The sequence below is a fragment of the Sceloporus occidentalis genome, unplaced genomic scaffold (assembly GCF_023333645.1).
Source record: "Sceloporus occidentalis isolate IW3139 unplaced genomic scaffold, rSceOcc1.0.p SCAF_25, whole genome shotgun sequence".
Classification (NCBI taxonomy): Eukaryota; Metazoa; Chordata; class Lepidosauria; order Squamata; family Phrynosomatidae; genus Sceloporus; species Sceloporus occidentalis.
Window position 1 is genome coordinate 1,943,808 of NW_028317005.1, and position 23,120 is coordinate 1,966,927.

Genomic DNA, 23,120 nt, shown 5'->3' on the forward strand with positions numbered 1-23,120 from the left:
AGTTGACTATAATAAAGCATTATATTATTTACTTTGTGTTTGTGTATTTATTGTGGGAAGGGGGGTAAAGAGGGCGTCGCATTGGCGCTACCTCAGTCAAGGTCTGGTGTCATGTGATATTTAGATAACAACCTTGAACAGAAATCTAACTGTATTAATTGTATTATGGTAGAGCTCTTAGGATAAACAAGTGTTTATCCTAAGACCCTTGTGAGTTGGATGAGCTACCTAGGAGATGTAGCTTACCACAAGATAATGTGCTCAGAGCCGGCCTTAGGCGTTGTGGCGCCCTGTGCGGACTACTCCTCTGGCTCCCCCCCTCACTACCCCCCCTCTCTGCCCCTTCAAACTACCCACCCTCTCTGTCCCTTCAAACTACCCCCCCCTCTGCCCATTCAAACTACCGCCCCTCAAACTACCCCTCCCCTCTACCCCTTCAAACTACCCCTCCCCTCTGCCCCTTCAAACTACCCCCTGCCCATTCAAACTACCCCCTCTGCCCCTTCAAACTACACCCCCCCTCTGTCCCTTCAAACTACACCCCCTCTCTGTCCCTTCAAACTACACCCCCCCTGTCCCTTCAAACTACACCCCCCCTCTGCCCCTTCAAACTACACCCCCCCCTCTGCCCCTTCAAACTACACCCCCCTCTGCCCCCTCAAACTACACCCCCCCACTTACCTTGTTGCCGGAGTCCTGCGGTGAGAGCGGGAGGCATCCGTCTTCTCGCTCTGCCGCGGTGCCGGCATTTCATGTTGAGAGCCGGAATAGTCCGGCGCTCAACATGAGATGCCGGCACCGCGACGGAGTCACGGAGAGTAAGGGGCGCCGAGCGGTTGCCGAGAACTTCATGAGCAACCGCTCGACGCCCCTGACCGGGACTTAGATTTAAGCATCGTTTTTTTTTTAAAACTTTAATTAACATGAATGATGTTAAATAAAGTTTAAAAAAAGAATAAAATAAAAAACAAACGATGCTTTAATCTAAGTCCCGGTCAGGCGCCCCTGCAACCATGGCGCCCTGTGCGGTCGCACAGGTCGCACACCCCTAAGGCCGGCCCTGAATGTGCTTGTCTGGTATGGTCAAATGTGCTAACATAAAACAAATTTAAAACCTTCAAAACATTGTATTGCATTACAACAACCATTACTACAGAATCAATGCAATACTATTAAAAAATCACATTGTATTTTCTCATTAATTCCATTTGCAGCCCTATAATAAAATGCAAGCAGGGGCGTAACTAGAAACCACCGGGCCCTGATGCGAAAATTCACCCCGGGCCCCTCAGCTTCAACAGCTGTTGTCTGTCTGTGGCTTCTCTGCCCTTTTCCCCCCCCTTCCAACATAAAACATAAGTAAACACACAAATTAGACACACTTTTCATACTCACAAACTCACACTCCATCTCACCCCACTTACACATCCATGCTCACACACACTAACATAATTACACATCCATGCTCACACACACTAAAACAATTACACATCCATGCTCACACACACTAACATAATTACACATCCATGCTCACACACACTAAAACAATTACACATCCATACTCACACACACTAACACAATTACACATCCATATTCACACACAAAAGTAACATCCATGCTTACATACATATATAGACACTGTGCGGGCAGCCTCAGTTTCACCATGGATCACATGACCCCCGATACGCTCCTGTCTCCCCGTGCCGGTTCAAAATAGTTTAAGAAGGGCCCGTCCGATCATGATCCAGGTTGGAAGGGTCCTTTCTAAACTATTTTGAACCGGTACAACTAAAAAAGGTGTCACAGGCCCCTGTAGTTACACCAGTGTCACTTGGGGCTGAAGCTGATAGACTTAACTTTTATGAATCTATGTAACTATGTAATTATGTCCCAACTGAATGTGAAGTAAGCTACTGTCTATAATTCTAAATAGCCAAGTGGGGTATTTTAACTTAATAGTTTGTCATCTAACTTAACTGCTGACTGTACCCATTCTTTGATTGCAAGCTAAGATAAACAGCTCCATAGTCAAGGAGTCATTCTTAACTCTTTAAGCAGGGCTGGCCTGAGGCCCAATTTGCAGAGGTGGATCTCGGTGAAGTCACGTAATGTACATGACCACATGGTAGTAGCGCGAACAGCTTTTACTGCTTTGTACGAGTCAGTATAGGTATTAGAATAAGGGTGTGTTAGTGTTTAGCTGTTTGTGTTAGTGTTTGATTAATTTGAGTATAATATCTGTGTTATATAATCAAGGTAAACACATTTTACAGTTTGATTATCTTGAAATTCTTATCTTCACAGATGATATCATTGTTTTGTGAACGTTTCATATCTTAAATGTTGGTGACATAGGACACTAGAATCTAACGGCTGAACTACATGCTCCTTTATTTGCACTCTTGCCAGAATTTCACTTAAAAATATATTTTCTTTCCTTGTCTAAACAACTTTATTAGTCGGAATCCACAATGTTATAATCAAGTGAAGCACAACTGAAAATCTAACATGAATAACCTAAGCATGAACTTTTATTTTCTTAATGTTGTTTCTATTGTAAAACTACTACGAAACTTCCTGCATAACAGAGAGGTCATTCTTTCCAACTATATTGTGTAAAGTAATTTCACAAAGTGATTATTTATTTTTACTGTTTTATATTCTAAATGTTTTTTACCAAATGTATTTGAAAGATTAGCTTTAAACACATTAAACAGGTACCTTTTACAATAGTATAAATCTAACACAGTACTTTTGTTAGATTTATACTACTGTAAAAGGTACGTGTTTATTTTACTAAATTACTTGTATTTTACACAGGTTCAGAATGAGTTTCATCACACACACACAGTGGCATTAACCTCCAGCCCTCAAGGGCTGCAACCAGGACTGGTGTTTTGCACTCAAAAGAATTGAGAAATAGTTCTTATATTTATATAATACTATTTATATATTTATATAATATATTTATTGGGCACAATAAAACTATTAAGCTAGTACTGCATAATTTTTTTAATGAAGCACAATTTTCATTACATTTAGTTCCAACACATCTTATTGAAAGTTTAATTCATGCAAGCAAAAAAACCAAAAAAAACTTCTTATGTATCCAGTCCTGTAGCATAGTTTGCAATTACTTTCACAGCCAGCATAGTTTCCTTGCAAGTTGGTTTTATCAGGTATTCTGGAAGGAGAAAGCCATAAACGTCATCATCTCTTAGCTCAAAGACAAAAGAATATTTGATGCCTTCTTCGTAAGTCCAGTCAATAGAGGAACCCGAAACTTGGTCTGCAAGTAAATCAGTGAATTCAGCATCTGAACAGAACATGTCATTCTCTTAAACACTAAGTTATTTATGTGGTAACTGTGTTTTGGTGTGTTATATACTTGGAGAACGATTAAAAATGCAAAAGCAAATAGAGATCTTCCAATATGATAAAGCAACACACCATCTTCATGTTTGTAACAAAAATATCTTACAGATAGTTGATGCTATAGGTCCATATGTGTAGTTGGTCCCATAGAGGCCAGATAACGCTTGTACAGCAGCACCAGAAATTTTCTTCTATGGACAAAAAAGCAGAAAACATCAGGTAGTTTTACAAAAATGTATCCTGTTTATAAATTAAAACTAAGAGATCTCACCTCTGTAGAACTACAGGAGGTCCAACAAATAATTGATCAAAAACTCAAGGTTATCAAAAACAAAAAATCAAAACAGCCCCGGAATGAAAGGATTCGAACGGCAGAACTAAATACAATTAACTGTATCTCAGAAACGCTATAAAGCTCAATTCGACACTCCGTAGTGTCTCTAGCTGTTCTCTACACTGAGGAGCAGGATACCTTCCATTCATAAAACTGCCTCACCTTCCTTAATCACACAGCTGCCTATAAACTATTGAAAACTAGAAACGCATAAACAACATCGGGATCCCTTGACCAACAAGATTCTTTGTTCTTGTTTTAGTTTACAAGGGAAAATCTCCAATGCTGAGCCCACTATATTGAGGCGTCCAAATAGGAAGCTACATTTTTTTTGGTATAGGCCAATAGGGCCAAGGGCAGCAAGTCCTGTGGATGATAGTCCCACAAAATCTTAGGGAAAAAGCTCCCCAGTGCTTTGCTACTTAACTGGTGACAAGAAAGAGATCTGATCTTCAAACTAGCACATTTACACTGTACCAGTAATGCTGTACATTGCACCATGGGTCCCTTTTTGGAGCTTGAATATGACAATATATATTGATTCTCAGTTTAAGGATAGCAGCTGAGGCAATATGTGTGCAGGCCACTGATCAGGGACCGGCAGACATAAGCACACCACTGTGCTAAACATAGAAACATAGAAAGTGACGGAGGATAAAAACCATTTGGCCCATCTAGTCTGCCCAACATCTAAAGGCCTTCCTTACGTCAGGAAAGGTTAACTAAATACAGAACTGTAGATTTTATAAATGCTGGTTCTCGCTACTACATACTTTTAGATTTAACATGAAATAGTGGATGATACTTTATATATTTACCAACCACTGTATTTTTTATCTCCTTATTGAAAGAGATTAAAGCAATTATATATGTTTATATATGTTGTTGTTTTTGGAACAGATCTGTATATAGTATATTCATAATTGCGTAGCTTAAAAAGGGATAAAGTCTGTTTATTCTTTCAATTACCTTTCAATTACCAATCTTCAGAAGCAGGGCCGGCCCAAGGCAAAATGCCGCCTGGGGCAAAGTGCCGCCCCTTCAAAAGTGCCGCCTGGAACGGTTACCCCACTCGGCTCCATTGTCGGGCCGGCCCTGTTCAGAAGAAAATTGAGACTTCTATCCAATATTGTCCCAAAGGCTTCCAGATTTTAATCTGGAAGTTATATTGTTTTAATAAACGTCCAAGTTCCTTATGAAGGCACTCGACCCTATTTTTATTAGTCAACAACTAGAGTCCTATAATGATGCCAACATGGTCAGAGTGGGCCCTGAAGGGCCTCCCAAGTAGGGCCAAGCTTTAACACAAGGTTTAGGGACATTTTATAGTCACCTTAACTTGTGTTGTTTGTTCCGCCCTTTTCATTGTGTTATGTTGCTGTCCAGGCTTACAAGGCATCTAGGGGTTGTGAGTGCTCTGGGGGAGAACATTTGATGGGAGGTTCCTGATAGGTGGTCCTGGGAGCCTCAGGTTTGGGCATCTTGGTATGTCCGTCCCTGTGTGGTGGTTCCTAGTTTTCCTGGCGGGCTTTATGGTTTCTGTTAATTATTTATGTCTATTGATGTTATTTATTATATTTATGTGTTCAGTTTGGTAGGTGTTGAGCCTAAGGTTGCGTGGCATTGTTTTATTCCAGATCTTGTAAGATGCCAAAAAAAACCCCCACCATTGTGCTGTATGCTAAAACGAGATATATAAAGGAGATATATATTTCAAATATGATGGGATTTGACCAAATGCCAAATAGGCCAGCATCATCAGCAGTGCATTTAGGGAATGCAGTCGAGGTAGATATATCTATAATATTCGGCTGTTTTGGAAGAGGAATTTTCACCATGGTTACCTCTCTGCCCTGCTCAAAACCCCCAACACTTACAACACTTGCAGGCTTTGGAGCCGGTTTCCTCTGATTAGATTATGAGACTCATTATCTAGGTCAAGGGGCAGATAAATGGGCTGTCCTGGGTAACCTGAAATGCTGTTGCCATTTGGTGACTGGCAGGGTAGGGCTGGTAGCCCAGAGGGGCAAGTAGAGCAAAGTGGCCCATCTGCCCCTCCCCTCCAACACTGGCTTGCATACGTACACACAGTTACACGCTTTCACCACAGGGTCACGTACTCTTGCATTATGTGACCCTGCCGCGTTCCTGCCTCCCCATACTGATCCAAATTTTTCACAAAATGTCATTCCGACCTGTTCACATCCCATTATGAACAATTTCGGAGCAGCCCCCCTGGGCCAGCTCGCCCTGACTTGTCAGCTTATTGATTCCACTAGACTTAAATGAGTGAACAACTACAGTAATTCAACATATATTTGCCTGTTAAAAGGATGTATTTAAAACCTAAGTAGCTCTGGACAAATGCTGCCACATTCAAAGCTCTGTCCCAACAAAGCATTTACAGAATCTACAAAAAAGTCACGTAGCACTGAGTTTGCTTTTCAAGAAACATGTCTATGACACCTGGCCATTGAGGTTAATTCATGTTGAGTTATGCTCCAATATTTGTAATATTCCATAGTTTTTCTGTGGAATACAGTTTTTGTATTATTAACAAATTAATATCATTCTTGAAATTTTATGTTAGAACTTCAGCTTCATACAACAGAAGTGAAGAACCCTTTAGTCCAGCAATCCTTCCCCGGGTCTCCCAAATCACCATTACTTATGCCTAGATCAATTTAATCAGGCTCACCTCTCTCAACAACTTATTTTTCTCCCCCCCCCTCTAGTTCAGCCATCCCCTCTCCCCCCTTTCTTCTGCAAATGAATACAATTCTAATAATTCAACATACAGTTCATCCACCTACCAACTTTTTATGGTTCGGTGGTTTCTTTTTTGTAAATCCATAAGGGTACATTAACATTTGGCCGTAGGAGTGGAAAGAAATATAAGCTTTGATAGATGAGAGATTTTCACGGATATATGCAGTGAGTGCTTGTGTCTCCACTTCCGAAACAGGACCAGATCCGGCATAATCTTCATAACATGGGTTGTCACTTGTACCAACACCTGGTAAAAAGACGTTATTATTTTACAAATATAGAACTAGCCATTGTCCTGATTTACATTCAACAATATACTGGGTGAAAGTTTTAATTAATCAAACATTAATTTGAACCCCTTGAAAATCTTGTTCTTAAAAAATGCATAATTAAAAGGTGGACTATATGTTCCATTAGAAAATGTTGAAATGTATTCAGCAGAAATATTTAAAGTAACTACATTTTAACCCCTTTGCTTAGCAATGCTCTACATTTGGTACAGTTTAAGCAATCTGCATGTATCTTGCCTTTATTTCCTAATTAAAATATTTGTTTTAAAGAATGAAAAATACCCAAACAAGCAGAAAATCAGGAAGAGTATTTAGTGAATACTGTGAAGTGATGAGTACCAGGGGTTAAGGTAGGATTGAAATAAATGCTGGATATAAAATCTTTTAAATTGTTAATATCATTATTTTAAAGCATTTAATTAGTGCAATTAAATTATATACAACTCAAATGGTTAGTATATTATTTCTCACATTGAAAAACACATTGACAGGCAATATGAAGATCTTGTACAAGAAGGTGGAAACTAATCTTTCAGGAGCAAATGATCAAGTCAAAAAGGGAGGAAAATAAGGTTAAGGTGTATTGGGACACAGTTGATGAGGGCAGTGTGTTTGTTACATTCTGGACTATCAGAGGTTGGCCATCTCTACCATTGTAAGCAGTATATCTTACCGTGTTTACTATTGCGTGTTACTTACTGTTCCAGGATATGTTGAAGTTTCTGTTGAGGTCAGTGCCAACACATTTATCATTAGGCTTACGATTTTTTCTCCACATGCGATCCTGCAAAATATCGCATAAATGTCCAGCAATATGTTCAAAATGACATTTTAGTGATAAACAGGAAAGAGAAATATTCTTTTGATCTTGCATGATACCCCAATACCCTTGTATGTAACCAGATGAGTGTTAGTATGTTAGTGTGTGTAAGTCTGTGTGTGTATTGTGTGTACATTAGTGTGTATGTATGTTAGTATGTTTATGTAAATATATCACTGTGTGTGTGTTTGTAAGTATGTTGCAGTGTGTGTATGTGTGTGTTTAGGAGGACTTTCAAGGGTGCACCGGCATTTTTAGTTACCTCAGTAAGAATACAAACACTTTTAATAACTCTTTTCCTGATTCCTCTAATTTTCAATGGAGGGACATGTGCAGTAGATAGGTACAGTTTGGATGAGCAGAAGCAAATAATCCATATTTTTTTGTGCTTTATCTCTATTATTGTACATATAATTGCTATAAGGGTTTCTATTTGTGAGACAAAGCTTAGAATATCTCAAGGTAACTTGATTTGATTTAGAATTTGGATTGTAGTTTTGGGACTGTTTATGTCAAGGGATTTGACAACTGGTTTGGTAAATAAAGTAAGAAGTTGAATAAAATACCCGAGAAATATGTCTTTATAGGGCCCAAGCAGAGTCAGGATAAGCCAAGGTACCTTACACGAGCTGGCAGCGAGGTACAAAAGGGTCAGGCAGATGCAGAGTCAGGACACAAGCCGAGGTACGGTACACGAGCGGCCAGCGAGGTACAATAGGATCAGGCAGAATCGAAGTCAAAGGAGAGCCAGGTAGATACACGGAAAAATCACGAGCCGTTTAGTAGATAAGGGTCAGGCAGGAGCAAAGTCAGAGGGAAGCCAGGTAGGTACACGGATAATCAATAAGAAACACGCACTCAGGATGTAGCAGGGAAGCACAATAACTGAACACTGAGCAAAGCTCAGTGCTCGGTTTTAAACTTGCCGCTCGGGGAAAGCTCCGCCCCCGAGTGGGATGCAACTGAATCGAGTTCCTGCAAACAGTGTTCGGGGAACAATAAAGTTACAACGGGGCACGCCTAGCAAAAAGCCGGACAGACAGCGGAGGAGGCAGAGGTAGCGGGCACCCTACCTTTTGCTGCGTCGGGTCGCTGGACCCCGACATTAAGAAATTCACATGCAACTTTTTTATTTTAATACATGTACCTTATATTGGCTTTTGTATCTTTTCGGACATTTTCCATCGCAGTAAGTGGATATTTACCTCAGTCCATGTCCAAACATAGCCGTCAATGTTAAACACAGGAAGGACATGGAACGTTACAGTGTCCAACAACCTAGTCATAGATTTATCTTTTCCATATGTTCTGACTGCCTGTGGTGGAAAAAATACACTGTATATTCAGCAAATGAACGTTACACGTGTCATAAACATTAGAACAGATAGTATTTGAGTACTATGTTTGTACACAACCACACCAAAACATCTTGTAGCGTTACACTCGAAGGACTTTTATTGTTTTGCTGTTTTGTTTAAATTTGAATTGAATTCTGGAGTATGAGAGATTTGGAATTCTTTACGTTCAAGCATGATAAGAAAATAGTTTTTCTGTGTCTTTAGACGCCAGGATGGCGTGGATAAATATTGGGCATTGACAATTCAAAAGAGATGAGATAGCTAATGGCATAAACCCAGACAGAATGGTAATTAGGGATATAATAAATGTTGTCTTAAAATCAGAAAGACGGCAGTCAAATTACACGAGATGCAGGGGAGGACAGGCCCTGAACCCCAAGAAGCTTAGGCACACTACAACCCCTGACACCTCACTTACTCACTTATTAAATTAGGGAGATTGTTGCCTTTGTGGACCAAAATCTGTATCCTTCGCTGTATTTTGGTTTGATCTCTGGTTATAATATTCTAACTCTAAATGCACACTTATCACTATGGGGAGCAGCGGGAGAGAGATCTATGCAGATATCCCTGCATACACAAGGTTATATTGTTAAAAGTATAGAAAATAGCAATATCAGGAAAATACGTACATAAGAGCATCCATTTGGAAGTATTGTAAGAGTTTTAGTGTTATGCCACTGTACCTCATTAACAAACCACTGGCAGAAAGCTGGCGAGATCCATTCCCTTGCGTGCGTACCACATTCTAAGACAATGATCTTTTTATTAGCCTTCTGGGAACCAATCTTTAAAAAAATAAAATATATATTTAAAGATGCACTATATCTTCACATATACTAAATTAGTTCTGACTACAACACTTGGAAGCCACATGGACCTGGTGATACTATTGTAGAAGAGGTTTTGAAATACAAACATTTGAAACAGCAAACATAACGGCCACAGTTTAACAATTTAAAGGGGTACTTTTTAAGGGGTTTCATTTTCTGATTCATTTCTTTTTTTATATTTCTTTTTTTAAGACTTCATTTCAGATTTATGATAAAAAAAGACCGCACTCTAACAACATACTGACAAGTACAGTAACCAGAAACACATATCCAGGTAGTGAGCGTTAACTGTTCAAACTCACTTACACAATCAGCAAACGGAACTATGATGCATCTCATAATGAACAAATAGGAAATATGTGAGCCATATGAAAGTGGAAATCAAAAATATAAACTAAATAAAAAAAATATATTTTAAATTCAAACCTTGCAATGCTTGTGCATTCTTAATATAAGCTGGCAACAAAACATGTTTAATTGTTAAACTGTCTTTAGACTTCTCATTGCAAGTACTGTGTGCTTGTTTTACCATTTAATGGTATGTTAAATGAGCTTAGCCCTGTCTGCATAGACTTTTTTTCATCTAGAAAATTACTAATAAAATGTGCTAACATTTTTAGCAAACATTAACTCGTGAAGGTGAAGTTGTTTCCCGTTTCTCTCTGTGTAGCCTTTTTAGCAGTTTAATAAGTATCGTGTTATTTTAGATAGGCAGTTGAATTATACTATGTTATTATTTTTGTTCATTTTTCAACACCTGCTACCACCGAATTCGGGTTCTGCCGTTGGGATACTTACCATTAATCATGAGATTAGTTCTATTTTTTGGGACATTGTTTTTGTATGTATGAATACAGTTATATATCCTAAAAGCACACTTACATAGCAAAAGTGGTACTTCATGACCTACTATTCTAAATAGCTATTAAATGTCCCCTTTTTTCTTTCTCTTCTTCTTCTTTTCTTCTCTTCTTCTTTTCTCAACAACATCTTCACCTACAACCCCATGTCAACGTGTTTTGCTCATCTACCTCTCTCATAATTAACTGATGTCCACTTACTTAATAAACTTACTTTTTTTGGAGTTTGACAATCCAGAGAAAAATGTGATTTATAGATATTATTCCCTACAAGAACCACACTTTGGGAACATTTTAAACACTTTTTTCCTATTTATTTATAAGGACATTGAACATTTTGGAAAAGAGATGCCGCTAACAGAACATGGGAACAATTTGATATTTTTTTCTAGTTCTTGATGAAGACTTGGTACCATTGAAGATTTTTGGAAAGACGTGCCTCTATCAGTTCCGCACCACAAACAGAGCCAGCTACAATTGAAGCTTGTTATTAAAAAGACTACTTGCTTAGAAATTTCATATAAGTGCAACTGGGAAATACTTCCAGATACCCTTAGCAACCCTTTTTTAATTCACTCTGGAAAATCATTCTTATAACACTAAGTTAAGCCTATTTGGGTTAAATCTTTCCACAACAGGTTTTGTACCTTGAGAAGTATCATAGGTCTTCCTTCATATGTATTTCCAATCTCCACGTAAGACACTAGCTTTGGATTCTTCAAAGAAATGGAATATGCCCACATACTAATCTGTTGAAAGAAACTTGTATTGTTACCCTTTTGAACATTGATTGGAAAGCAAGTGTATTACAAGAGTAAATTGGTTACTGACCTTTTCCCATGGCAGATATTTAGGGATTTTCACAGAATCTTTGAGTATTCTACTTTTTTTAAACTGTTCTTCAATTATGTCTTGTACATTTTCTAAGAGAATTCTAACAGAAATAGAATAATTAGCTATTTATGAAAATAAAATTTGCTCTGTGTACCAAACACCAAAATACGCAGCAGTAGTACCTGAAGCAGACTTTTCCATTTATATTCTTGTTTACAATATTTCATTAATAAGAGGTGGGTTCACAGTCAAGTTATTAATAATAATAATAATTCATATTCATTCATAAAGTCATATTCCGGCGCTCAGCTGTAAACGCCGGCACCACGACGGAGTCACGGAGAGTGAGGGGCGCCGAGTGGTTGCTGAAAACTTCACGAGCAACTGCTCGGCGCCCCTGCCCGGGACCTAAATTAAAGCATCGTTTTTTTGTTGTTTTAACTTTATTTAACATCCAGAGCGGCAGAGCGAGAAGACGGACGCCTCCCGCTCCCACCACAGGACTCAACAAGGTAAGTACGGATAATGAGAAGTAGGAAGAGGGGGTGAGGGGAAAGCAGTGAGAAGGGACAGAGGTGGGGGCAGTGAGAAGGGGCAGGGGGGGAGGCAGTTAGAAAGGGCAGGGGGGAGGCAGTGAGATGGGGCAGAGGGGGGCAGTGAGATGGGGCAGAGGGGGGGGGAAGGCAGTGAGAACGGGCATAGGTGGTAGAGGATGAGAAAGGGGAGTTTTGTGACAAGAGTTTTTCCTTTCCTTTGTTGGGATGGGGGGGGGGGGCGTCACAGGAGTAGTCCGCAAAGGGCGCCGTAACACTTAAGGCTGGCTCTGTACTAAAGACATAAACTGTACAAAAAATATATCAATGCACACATGAATGCCAAGGTTTTTGCACCTATTGTTTTTATTTAATAATAAATATATACATGTATTTATTGATTGCAGAGAGTTTTAGAGAGAGGGGCACCTGTAACATCACAGTGAATGGTAGTCGGGATCAGGCTTTATTGCCAGCATCTTAGCCAGGGGTCATATTAGGCTGACTGCTTAGTTGTTTTATTTAGAGGCGATGACTTATCTGCAGCTTATCAGTGTAAGAGGAAAGCCAGTGTGTTAGCCATTAAACCTTTGGTTTTCTTTTAAATGAAAGACTCATGTTTACTCTTATATTTGACAAACTTTCAGAGCCTCCCCTATGCCATAGTCTTTGCAGATAGGAACCCTGCATTGCTGCCAGGCTCCTAGGGTCCACTTTATCAAGCATGTATCGCAAAATGGCCCTGAAAGGGTTATAAATCTTAATATCTATATATATCCATATGCCCTGGAGCATCTCAAGCATAGTAACTAGATTGTTGTACTTGTATATCAGTTTACTAGTCAACTGAATTAATACTGTTTATAAATTATGGCTTTCATGGGACATTTGTTGGAACAATTTGTATGACACTATCGGGGAAACATTACAATAAAATATGTTTGGCTGGTATTACTATAAGAGTCTGATAAGCATGATAATTGTAGGGTATCTAATTGTATTGTATGGACTTCAGACACCAAAGTTCTACTCCACCGTCTTGCATTTTATGGAGTTAATGGATTTCATAAGCATAACATTTATACAAATCAGAAATCACAAACTTCATAAGTGCCCCAAGTAATGCCTACTTATACTTAATTTCTTTTTGGTCCAAGAGATGGATTATTGCTTTAGCGTCCTCTGCACCAGCACGGAAATCCACAGAATGATCAGGGATCATAAAATCAGATGATCTGGGTTTCCAGAAATCCAACTACAAAAAAATGAAAGGATGATTTCTTTTGTTTCATACATATTAGGAAAAAATGTGTTGTAATACCTAACTTAATAATTGGCAGTGCTTATTATTAAAGGGTATTTTATTTATTTATATATAAAAAAACTCTTCTTTTTTTATTACTTTTTCTCTTTGTGAAAACAACAAAGTGTCTCTCTCTTCCCTCCAATCTCCCTCGCACTGATCACATTGTGAAAAACGGATGATGTACAGGCACTGTACGTCCTGAAGGTAATCTTGTCACATATTTTGTGGATGTACCCGTACATCTATAGGTTAAAGAAGGGGTTAATATCATCTTGGTATAAATAACTAATACATGGGACAGCTTCTACTGTGATTGGGTTTGCAGATTACAGGTGTCCCATATGATAAAAAAGATGTTTAGAAACATTTTATGGCAGACAAGAACCGTTTGGCCCATCTAGTCTGCAGGTTCTTCCTGATATACGGACTCAGACCTTAATCAATGCATTGTTTGATTTAGGATAGCTTTATACACTGCATGCTAGAAGCAGGTCAAATCATTTACATGTCAAAGATATACCTTCACAAATGCTTTTGTTTATAATCTCTGCAGAATCTTGTGATACCTTTTTTATTGGACTAACAGTATTTAAAATAATAGACAAGCTTTCGGGAGTCCTCCCTTTATCAAGTCAAAAGCATTTCTGACCAAGCAAGTGAAAAACCCAGTTTAAAACTGACCATTACATGTTCTGATACGGGGTTAAAACAGGGGTTAAAAAAATAAGGTATAGAATTTGCAAACAAAAACGTAAGAGGGTTGTAAATAGAAAATAGTAGCATATACTGCACAGATAAGGCTGGAGGCAGCAGGTGTAGGCATGCTTTTGACTTGATAAAGGGAGGACTCCCGAAAGCTTGTCTATTATTTTAGATACTATTACTCCAATAAAAAAGGTATTGCAAGATTCTGCAACATTTTGGGTTTTTTTGCATTCTTATACACTGGACTAATACGGCTACTCCAAACTACAGTTTATAATCTCAAAAATTCTAGTATATCCACCCATATGTATAACATATATACACAACCGTTCATACTTTTGGGGTCACTTAAACATGTCCTTATGTGAAATGAAAATTCTGTTTTTTTTTAAATAAAATGAAATTTGACATTGTACACATTGCAACTGGAAACAACAGATTTTTTTATAAAATATTATATATATATATATATATATACTTCCATATTTTTAATATAACATTAATCATTAGCTAAGGGTTCAAGGTGTGTCCCATGTTGCACAATAAAATCTTCTAGCTTTCACATATGCATTTAAAAATGTTATTTGCTCTGATCTGTGGAAAGACACATTAAATGGTTTGCTAATTCTGCAAATGTTGCATTTTTTTTTTTTTTAAAGTTTGGGTTGCTTTACTAACATTTAATAACACTGTTACAGTATATTAAAAAATAGAATAAAAATCCAGTCTTGTGCATTTATTTCAATGTTAATGCTTTCTGAAAATGACCAAGTTACTTAGTATAACACTATTATAATACTCTTTAGTACAAAAGTAAATCTAATGTATTTGTTAGAGTGTTAGTGGTTGCATTTTTCAAGTACCAAAAATACATGATCCTTACCTGCATTACACTGCCCAAATATTTAATAAAAAGTACTTCTTCTTCGTTTTTTGGAATCACCCGGAATACTTTTTCACTGTAAAAAAAAAATCAAAAAAAGTTTTCAGAAATATAAGGATTTTTTTTCTTTGTATGCCAGTGTGTACACAAACTATGTTGTGCTAACAAAGTCATGCCCAGATAGTTTTCTTGGGTGGAGGGCAAGTCAATACGCCTTTCAGTCCCTCTACTTTCAAAACCTCCACTTCTTTACTTACATTTTGCTAGTTTCTTCACTCATCTTTTAATGCCATATCTCCCTGTCTATTAACAATTGCTTCTCAATATTTCCCTCGTTGTTTCCCCACAAAAACAATCATTAAGCACAAATTCCAGGGAGGAAGAGTCCCTTCCTTGCCTGTGATCCCCCATCTGTAATTATATAATGAACATCTTAAATTATATAAGTATCACTTACTTGTCGAATCGACAAACACTTAATGTAATCTCCACAAGGGCAAAAAACAACAAGGACTTCATGATTCCTTTTTTGTTGTTCTTTTCCAGTTATGCTACCCCTTTTATAATTCTTTCAGTTATCACCAACATCTGTGTGATTATCATCTGAACATATTTTAGGATTAGTGGTGACTTTCAAAGAACAAATATTGATAAATGATGCATCTTATCAGTCACATCTAGAGCCTGGAACATATCTTGACACACACTAGAGATAAAATACAAATTGTAGGCACTGGAAGCCTTTATTGCACTGCTCATAAGAACTGCCAGTACCCTTGTTTACCATGTAGATAATTGCTCTGTAGGTAGCCTCTTCATAACTATTGGCCAAGTTTGTAGAGCCAGAAGTAGTGTGTTAGGCTGCTAGGTCTAAACTTCCATCTAAATAGATGAATAGGAAATTTGCCGATTTTGTCAACTGGTACGACTCTCTTGAGAGAAGACCAAACCCTCACAAAACAGATGAAAACAAAGAAAAAAAGCTCAGAAGTTTCATCTGAAATTTGCAGGCTCTTTCACTGCCTACCACTTCCCCTTCTGTGCCTTGCAGCTCCGCTTCCATGTCTCAAATCTTCTTGTTCTTCCTCTTTTTCTCTCTTCTTTCTTCGTCCACATCTTCACGTACATGACCTGTTGCTGAACTTCCACCATAATGGCGAAGCTGCAATGGTTGTCCTCTCCCCCTGATTGGAGTGTCGGGGAAGAGGACATCCCCGGAAGCTCTACCAATTTGTCGAAAGTTTGCTGGAAGGTTATGTATGCAGAGATGCAGACAAAGAAAGAAGAGAGAAGATAGAAGAGAGGAGAAAGGAGAACAAGAAGATGTGAGACAGGCAAGCAGAAGTGCTTGGCAGAGAGGGTAGGGAGAAATTTAATGAGCATGAGAGAGATTGAAAGAAATTTAGAGTGTTAGGGAGTGAGAGTCTGAGAGAATGAGTGAGAGTAAATGAGGGCATCGGAGAATACATTTTGTTTCCCAACTAAAAATGCCCCCAATTTTAGTCAGAATCGAATGGACAGGAAACTGAATTCATTGACCAAAAAACAAATTGGTCAAAAACAAACATATAACTAACAAATATTTTTTTTATAAAATAAATAGAGGAGATATCTATACCAAGAATGCAATATTCTCAGAAAGAATAAAACAGCAAATATTTTGCTGCCAAACTGTTTGAGGAAATTGATCAGTTATCATATGATAATAGGCAGCTATGCAAAATGCTTGCTGCAATGGGGGAATCACACAATAGGAGGGAAACCATACAGAGACAGATTGAACAACCATCTACCAGACCATAAGGTAAATTCTCTAATTCAGAAAAGTTCCTACAAATAATGTGCGCACCCTCACTCCCTATTGGAAGAACAGGCACACCCTCTCTCCTGATTGTTGGAACAGACACAGCCTTTTGCAAATTGCCTGGAGGCTCTGACCTTTTGCAAACGGTCTGTTATATTAGTTGGTTATTTATATGCTTCTGATAAAATCCAGTGGAACTTTGCATTTATGAGGCTGGTAACCCTATTCCCTTTAGAGAAGGCCTAAGTCAAAGGACTACAGCAACACACATACAAACACTTCTACACATACTCATACTACTCACTAATATACACTGCCACATCCATTCTAGCACACACTACATCTCACACCACTTTTATACACATTCATGCTCACACACAAACACAACATATACACATCCATGCTAACACGTACACTTCATCTCACACCACTTACACATACATCCTCACACACAAACACTTACATGTGTATGCTAACACACATCCATGCTAACGCAGAGAAACACTTACACCTTCATGTTTGTACATACAAATGCTTTAACATACACACTCATGCTCACATATACTTATACATACATTAATGCTCAAATACACCTATACATTGACATTCATGCTCGCATACACTTATTCATAGACATTCATGCTAACATACACTGCCCTTAACTCTTCTGCAGCTTTAGGTCTGGCTGCTCGCACAGTGTGCCATCAGGCTCGGTTTAACTGCAGGGTCACATAACCAGCCCAAACAGTGGCATAACTACAGGGTCCAGGTCGGAAGGGCCCTTTCTAAGCAATTTTGAATGGGCACAGGGAGACAGGAACAAGTGGCTGCATGTAGTTACACCACTGTTTGGGACGGTTAAAGGGAGATCCATGATGTCACCTTAACCAGCCCTGCTCCTGCATAACCCCCTTCCATCTCCTTGGTTTCGCAGATGTTTCCATTCCTTCGAGATGGTTCTGTACCAAAGTTAATTTGTTGGGACATGAGCTTTAAATCCTCAAAAGAACAAGTTTATTTTATATATTTTTTAGCTGTGTTTCTCAAGCCTGTTCTTTTTTGACCACTTGATGTCACTGTTGCTTCAACAAAAAAAGAAAAAGTATTCATATGTACAGGTGAGAATAAAATACATAGGTATAAAATGTCAAATAGATGTTCCAGTTATAAGTGGACAACAAACAGTTAAGGTAGCATTAGAGTAACATGTACATTTAAACGTTGGCAATAATTATTCAGTTAGTCATTTATCATTGATTAGTCATTAAACAGTCTTGCAAATAATCCACTATGTTGTTTGTTTCAGGGTACTGATTATTGTTTTTACTATTATAATAATGGGTTTATTAGCTGATTAATATGACATATAATGATTTCTGTGGCTGTTGTTAATTTTATCTGATATGCTAAAAATTGATGTGAGTGTCCGTTTAAAGAGAATTGTGTGCACTCTAAAATAGAATAAAATATTCTACACAATTTACTCCCAATGAGAGAGAGATTTATGTGTACGTGAATATTTGTAGAAATTATGCTGCACGCAATAGGCTTAGATGCACTCAGGCTACCACGTGAACTTAGCTTGACGTCACCTTTAAATTAAAGATTTTTTTCCCCGGTAAATGCATAAGGGATTCATCTATTACATTACATACACCTTTGTGTCCCACCCTTGGAGGCTGGATCATGTGTGCACATCATACACATCACCCTCCCGCCATGTAGTTCAGGTATAAATAAAAAAACACCACATGGAAACACAGCATTGCAGGTATAGATCAACTGACAACTTGCATGCAAACAATGAAGGTACAGATCAAATAAATCAGGGGCGTCCAACCTGCGGCCCTCCAGCTGCTGCAGGACTACATCTCCTGCAGCAGCTGGAGGGCCGCAGGTTGGACACCCCTGAAATAAATAATGGATAGAAACCATAAACTGCAGGCAATGATTACAGGTCGCACACCCCAGGTAAAGCCCTGACTGGTACCCAGATTGCACTCATAGGAATTTCCTCGGCAGCCACAGGATTTATCCAGCACCCAGATTGCACCCATAGTGGCCTCCACAGGTCTCCTTTCAGTTCAGGCTCTTCTGAGCCTGGTTCCTCTCAGTCAGGGTAATGGGCTTCTGGATGAGAAGGACAAGAGGGGGCTGGAATCAGGGTAGGGTATATTAATGCTCAATTATTATATTGGAATCATCACCAAATGTTATGTTACTTGGTTACACATATGCTCCTTGATTCCACACACTTTATATCTCACTTCCTTGCTGTAGTTATTAGTGTAGGTATTTTTATTCTGTGAAAACAAGAATAATATTCCCACAATACAATGCCTTTCCTTTAAACTCAATTTAAAGGTTTTTAGTTCCCAAATTAGCTCTGATGAAAGGAGGTGGTATCATCTTTGTTTATTGAATAAGAATTCCTGAGTCATCGAATACCATGACTGTTTTTCTTGAGTGAGATACAGCTGGTCAGGCACGACTCTATTAACTGGCCTCTTGTAAATTCTGGACTGTGTCCTGATTCCTGTCGTAGCACTTAGAAACAATTTTAGCACTTCCTCTAAGTAAATATGTTTTTGTATAATTAAATAAAAGTAACTGGAGTTCTCTCCAGTACCACATATTATGAATACGTTAAAATACTGGAAGTCCTTGTTTTGCTTTGAAAAAGAAAAACATAGGATATATATACAGGGCTGGACTGGCAATCACCAGGTGGCAGCTGCCTATTGAAGTAGCTGCAGCCAACGACTTGACATGCATGGCCACAGGCCACATTTCTTTGCTCATGTAGCATATGGCCAGGCATATATCCGGTGGCTGGCTACACTGTGCAGCACCCAATCTTTATCGAGACAATTCAAAAAGTGTTGCATTGTTGCCCTTACTGTATTGCCTAGACAAAGACCTTTTTTGCATAGGTCTAATAAATAGTTCTTTATTTACACTTATATTTTGAAGTTTACTACACTCTTTTCATCTGATGGTTGTTTTCACATATATTAAGCCTTAATATTGGACCGGATATCTAGTTATATCATAGAAACCTTACAACATACTGCCTTTTCATTATGATGTAATGCTGCTTATTGTTCCCTTCCATTTAAACAACCTACTCACAGAGTGCTATTATAAACATGTTCTGCTGCACCTGTTTATGTAAAGCAATACAAGATAACTACGTACTATGCTATTCATTGTTTGTCGTAATGCTGTCAGAGGATGCCACCTTTGCTGTAAGTCAGTTTGTAAAAATTTCTGTGCTGCTAGATGCTTTTGTAAACTCCAGATGAGTAGCTCCATAGTGTAGGTTTTCTTTGGCGAGAATTCCCTAGGCAGGACAGTAATCATAGCTCGTTTTCACCTAGTCACTTGACACAGTGTAGGGTGAGACAACAGACTTGTTAATGAAAAGGACACAGGACACAGGATACAATATCCACCTGTCCCACATTTCAACTTTCTGCCTGGATCCTCCCCCCTGGCTCCCTGCTGCAAAATATCTGGATGTACAGAAAACAGGGTCCCCTTAGTGGGTCGACCCCAAACCCTTTATATTTGTGGACGCCTCTCACAAAGTTTTTCCCCTTAAATTCCCCAAAATTCCGGGGGAATTCTGCTGTCCTCCGGCTAGTTATACGTTGTGGTGCTGCCAGCTGGTTATACAGAACAGGACAGGGTGGTAAAAGTAAATCTGTGGAACAAATTGACAAACATAAAGGGGAAAACACATAGAGTGATGTAACTACAGGGGTCACAGCTGCAACCAGACCCGTCTCTCTTGGGGGCCGGGGGCCACCCCTTGTTCCTGTCACCTCATACAGGTTCAAAATAGTTTTGAAAGGTCCCTTTCAACTTGGACCATGGAGGTCCAGGTTGGAAGGGCCCTTCCAAAACTATTTTGAACTGGCAAGTAGAGACAGGAACATTGTCAGGATTCCACCCTGTCAGCCCAAACTCTATATTTATTTAGGTGTCAATGCCATTGCAGCCGCTAGAGGTCACCTGTCAGATCACAGTATGCTAACGACCTGACCAGCTGAATCTGCTTACCTGGGTGCAACACCTCCCCTTTAAATACCTGTTGATTCCATTATTCCGAGCCTTTGCATTGCAGTGTATTCAGCCCCTGCTGTTTCTCTGCTTCATGACCCTGTGCTCTTCCTAGTAGTTCTGTTGGATCCTTCTCGTTTTTATTCGGCTTGTCCTGACATTGCTTTTGGCTCCTGAATTGGCTTTTAATTGTGATCTCCTGGTATTGACCCGGCTTGCCTGACCAGGTCTGCCCTGCCCAAGGGCTCCCTGCTGTGTGCCCTGTCCCTGGGTTTTTCAGCCGTGTGCCCTGTCCAAGGGCTTTCCAGCCATATTGCCAGTCAAGACCAGTTCTGTGTTCTACTTACCTGTCTTGTTAGCTTACTCCAAAACAGACTGTCTCAAAATATATCAAGTCTTCGGTGTGTCTCTTTTTGCCACTTTTTACCTTCCTACCTGTCAATATGGATCGTAGGGTACAAACAAAGCCTCTGCTATCCCCTGCAACTGGGCTCCTAACCGGTCTGCTTACCCGAACCCTGACAAACATATCGTGGTCACATTATGTCACGTGTCCCTGTGGTGAAACCGAGGCTGTTTCCACAGTGTTTATTTGTATATATATGTATATATGTATGTGAGCATGGATGTGTCATTGTGTGTGTGAGCATGCATGTGTAAGTGGGGTGTGATGGAGTGTGTGTTAGAATGAATATGTACATGTGTGTTAGTGGGTAATTTGTGCATGTGTGTCTACATATATGTGCCAGAGTGTATATGGGAAGGAAACAAGGGGCAAGGGCTGAAGAAGGCACATACAAGTTGTTTGAACGCAAATATTGATAAGCTGTTTTGGGGGCACTGACAAACCGGAGCAAAGATGACACAAGCAGGCTGTTTAGGACAAAGGTGGCACTGTGGGCCCTGTGGTTTCTAGTTATGCCCCTGAACGCATATATAAACTTCCACACTTTTCGGGAAAACAGGGAGTTCAGGCAGGGGTACGGCAAGTTGAGAAAGGATGCAAATGGTATTGTCTCACTTTTCTGTTCCAGCATGAGTGTGCCTTTGTTTACAAAGCAAGGTCCATGAAAACATAGCCCATTGGACACCTTTGGGATGAATTGAAAAAACAATTGCGAGCCTTTTGGCTGAATGTGCCCAATTCCTACAGACATATTCCAAAATCTTGTGGAAATCCTTCCCAGAAGAGTGGAGGCTATGATGGCAGCAATGGTGGGGCAACTCCATATTATTACCCATCATTTTGGTATAGGAAGCTCATATAGGTGTGATGGTAAGGTGTTCACATACTTTTGGTCATATAGTGCGTATGAGAATTAATAGTTCATAAATTGTAAAATGGTTAAAGATAAATTAATATTTGCTCAGGTCCTAGCATCAAAATCCCCAAATCCCATAGTGACAGGCCAGCTGTGGTGTTGGCGAAAGATGAACCATACCAAATATGTTTTTCCACAGTTTTACTTTATACTAAATCTGAGTACATAGAGTGGTCACATGTTATTATTATTACATTTGTTTAATATTTTGGTGCTCCATGGGGTCTTTCATACCTTTGAGTTTAATTGCATACCATCCAATCTTTCAGCTGTCTAGATCATGACATCTGTTTTGGGGGAATCTAGGAATCTAGAAAATCAGGACACTTGGGAGGTAATTGAGTAGGTTCTGTCTGAACTTCCAGTTCACTCTAGAAAAGCCCTATGGGAGGGACTTTATTGTTTATGATCTCTGCATATCAGCAGCATTGTGAACTTGAATATGAGCACAGCTTTGATGGCCTGCTCTATAAAAACTCTAAACATCTCTGAGGATATAACACTCCAGGATATAATTATTACCCTGTTGTCACAAAGACCTCCTTACAAAAAAGAACATCCACTCAATGAATATGTCAATGGAAGACTTGAATAAAACCTTAAAAAAGACAACTTTTTTTGTTGCTACCAGTCTACCTCCACTTATACCTCCACATGCTGAGTGTTCACCTTGAGTCTGGGATGGAACTAGTATGTGTCACTGTCAGATGTCCACTCATCACTCTGTTGCCCCCCACCCACTGCCAACATGCCTCCAGATAAACATAATCTTTGGTAATTAGGTGTATATCACCTTTTTCTTTTACTTTTCTTATACTAACAATCCAGTATGGACATTATTTATTCCACCTGTTTATTCCAAATATCTCAGTAAAATATATATACATCATTCCTGGCAGATAAAATATTTATGCTCTTTTTAATAAGTAATGCATATAATTAATATAACTGATTAAATTATTCCAGGATTTTAATTTTTTTGCATATGATTTAAGTATTAGAAAATAGTGAAAGTGTTTGGTTTTTTTA

At 38.9% G+C, this 23,120-nt stretch overlaps 1 protein-coding gene across 1 annotated transcript; it reads right to left on the minus strand.

Moving 5' to 3' along the window:
- Positions 1–3,101: 3,101 nt before the first annotated feature.
- Positions 3,102–16,052, minus strand: LOC149300252 (mast cell carboxypeptidase A-like). Its single transcript, XM_089485263.1, has 11 exons — positions 15,928–16,052; positions 14,901–14,976; positions 13,137–13,261; positions 11,471–11,573; positions 11,287–11,388; positions 9,633–9,734; positions 8,794–8,904; positions 7,468–7,552; positions 6,523–6,725; positions 3,482–3,566; positions 3,102–3,289 (listed from the first exon to the last, which is right to left on the minus strand). The coding sequence occupies exons 1-11, from the start codon at positions 16,050–16,052 to the stop codon at positions 3,102–3,104; spliced, it is 1,305 nt and encodes a 434-aa protein (XP_089341389.1).
- Between the last annotated feature and the right edge of the window lie 7,068 nt (positions 16,053–23,120).

Coding starts and splice junctions, on each gene's coding strand:
- LOC149300252 (XM_089485263.1), bottom strand. CDS start 16,052: ATGGTGGAAGTTCAGCAACAGGTCATGTACGTGAAGATGTGGACGAAG. Junction 8,905..9,632: donor GCCAGTGGTTTGTTAATGAG/GTACAGTGGCAT, acceptor TTTCCACCACAG/GCAGTCAGAACATATGGAAA. Junction 7,553..8,793: donor ATGTTTGGACATGGACTGAG/GTAAATATCCAC, acceptor GATATTTTGCAG/GATCGCATGTGGAGAAAAAA.